The 2,794-nt window shown below is 43.2% G+C and overlaps 1 protein-coding gene across 1 annotated transcript; it reads left to right on the top strand.

The window, feature by feature from the left end:
- Window positions 1-766: 766 nt before the first annotated feature.
- TEOVI_000478500 (uncharacterized protein) lies at window positions 767-2,269 on the top strand (the record flags this gene model as incomplete). The annotated part of the gene is made up of 1 exon (XM_067227412.1): window positions 767-2,269. One exon carries the CDS (start codon window positions 767-769, stop codon window positions 2,267-2,269), a length of 1,503 nt encoding a protein of 500 aa, XP_067083513.1.
- Window positions 2,270-2,794: the final 525 nt, after the last annotated feature.

The following is a 2,794-nucleotide window of genomic DNA, read 5'->3' as shown; positions in this document are numbered from 1 at the left end:
GGAGAGTGTTGTGAGTGTGTATATACTAATATCGTTGTGTACACTAAATACGCTTCTAAAATAGAAGCTTTTAAATTTATGACTAGGATTCAATGAAGATTATGTGAGTGAGTGGGTAAGATTGTGAGTGGAAGAACGAGAGCACTGCTAATATTGTTAAGGTAAACACAAAAAATAAAGAGAAAAGCATATGTTAAGTCTGCAGTTTTGAAAAAAGACATAAACATGAAGAAGAGCACCATCATAACAAACAAGAATGTGGGGAGGTAACAATGAGGTAGAGACTGGATGCTGTGTATAAATCAAATGAAGTCGTTACGCTTTTATATGTACCTGTGATAGAAGATGCAAGTGAAGGAAAAGTCGAAAGGGAAACATTGGGTTGTGCAACAGCGTAGAGCTGAATAAAATGATGTATTCTGAAAAAAGAGACCGTGCTTTACACTTCAGACAGATATGGTCAGATCTAAAATCTGAAATAATTGTAGAGAATGCAGCTTTTAACCTTATTGTGGATCCATATTGCAGGGCTCAAAGAACTAATTGGCGATGCACACTTATTGCCTAGGTTTTTTGCTTAGTGGCAGAGGGGTGCGGATACAAGTGGATGTTATGGATGAGAGACGGAGATTATTTGCACTTTTGCGGAGAGTTTTGAGTTAATCTTTTAGGAAACACTATTCACGCGTGTACAAACATCACAGCGCAAACGGGCCACACCATTTTTCAAAAACAGAAAACAAGAAAACACCTGACAATAGCAACGATGTCCAGTGAGGAAACAGCTGCACAGATATCGCATACAATCAGAGCTGCGGCACTGCTACTAGCAGCGGTGCAAGTAAAGCTGGCAGACGTAGCGAAATTTGGACCAGCAGGAAATGCAGTAACGGACCGCTGCGGCGAGGCGGAATTTTTCGCCGCAGCCGTTGCCGACGCGGCGGAGCAGGCTAGCAAGCACAGCGACGACATCAGCAGTGCGCAAAAAAGCATTCTGCGCTGGAAACTAGCGGCAGCAAAAAGTAGTGACGACAACAAAGCAAAAAAACTGACAGCGCTAGCAGACTTTGGTTCGGTTATTTTATCTAGAATTGCCAGCAACGACCGCACGTGGCACAACAAGCTTTCGGCGTTTCAATTCAAAGCGTCTCGGTGGACGGGAATGCTAATCGGCCTAGAAACGGCGGCGCAGCACACCTTTACGCTGAGCGGAACGCCGACGCGAACCGACAGCGGAGCCAAAGGCGCAGGCGAAACGGGACCAAATACGCTAACAGAGACAGCGTGCGCTCAGACTAAAGTCAAAAGCACGTTCGGCAGCGGCAACCTGCAGCTGACGCTGGCCGCCATCAAAAGAATAAAGATAACAACAGCACCGGAAATACAAAACTCTGTCAAGCATTTGCCGCTAACCCTAGAAGGGACCAGCGCCGCAAGCTCAGCGTACGCCAGCACGGGCACAGTATTGCTAGACAGCAATCAAGGAACTGGCTTCTTCAAGACGCACGGCAGCTGCGCGACCAAAGGCTTTAAGGTCGCCCTAGGGAAAGCAACACCACCAACCTACACCGGCAGCACAGGCACGGTAGTTGGCACCGACGAGAACAATCCAAAACAATGCAGAAACTCCTTCACAGCAGACGACAAGATGATACCAACGGCCGACGAATTAGCACATGCACTATGCGAAGCGAATGCCGTGTTAAGAGCCACAACGCAGCTGCCGGACGACATGACAGCCGACGACCTGGCAAAAGATACGGTTTTTCAAAGGATTGTAAATAACCTCTTTCCGCCATCAGGTAAACCACTAGATCTTTCAAACCCTGAAAGCACAACAGTCATTGAAGAACACATTAAACAAACCTATGGAAAGGAAACTGGAGCTTTCAGAAAAAGCTTTGTCGAAGCCGTGGACGCTGAAACCATAAACTACAAAGCAGGAACACAAAGCAAAGACAACACGATCAAGGAACTGGTAGGAACTGATGACGGAACGATAGCTCTCAGTCATTTACAACAAAAGAAGCTCACGAAGATTCAGCCGCCACTCACAGCGCAATCCCCTAAAAGCAGAGATAATTGTAATACAGAAACTGACACAGACAAATGCAACAACAAACCCGGCTGCAAATATGATGATGGAGAGAGCAAATGCGAAAAAGACCTTGCAAAAACAACTCCAGAAACAACAAACACAAACACCACAGGAAGAAATTCTGTTCTTATTAATAAGGCCCCTCTTATGCTTGCATTTTTTATTCTATAAACCTTTTAGGATTTTTTCTGAAATTTGATATATTTTGACACCTGTAAGCTTCTCGGAAATAGTGTGGTTTTGTAAAAATTGTGACTGTGTAAACTTTTGTGACTGCTTAAAATTTTCTCCTTTTTTCCTGTTGTTTTCTGTCTAGCAACACAAAAAAGATAAGTAGGTAGTTAGTTTAGGGTGTCACCCGGCTTAGGCTTATAATTAAGGTTACTCGGTTATGGTTAATTTTTTCTCTTACTATTTTTTTCTGATTTTATTTTAACTTTTTCTTAATGATGCAGCGGCTCTTTTGTTATGCGGACCCTAGCCCTCCTCCCCCCCCCCGCACACGCACAACCCCCGCACCACCAGTTTTTAATTTTTAATTTTTTGATTTTTAACCTTTTTTTATTTCCGAACTTTTGAATTTGAATTTTAATTTTTTTTGTTATTTTTAAGTTTGTGGAATTCGCGATTTTTTAAAAGATTTTTCAGATTTTGCAATGCGCGAATTTTTTTTTAGCGCGTTTTTCAGAAGCCCTT

The sequence above is a fragment of the Trypanosoma equiperdum genome, assembly GCF_001457755.1.
Source record: "Trypanosoma equiperdum strain OVI genome assembly, contig: ctg_969, whole genome shotgun sequence".
Classification (NCBI taxonomy): domain Eukaryota; phylum Euglenozoa; class Kinetoplastea; order Trypanosomatida; family Trypanosomatidae; genus Trypanosoma; species Trypanosoma equiperdum.
Note: the sequence above shows the minus strand (reverse complement) of the source record. Positions and strands in the feature narration are given on the sequence as shown.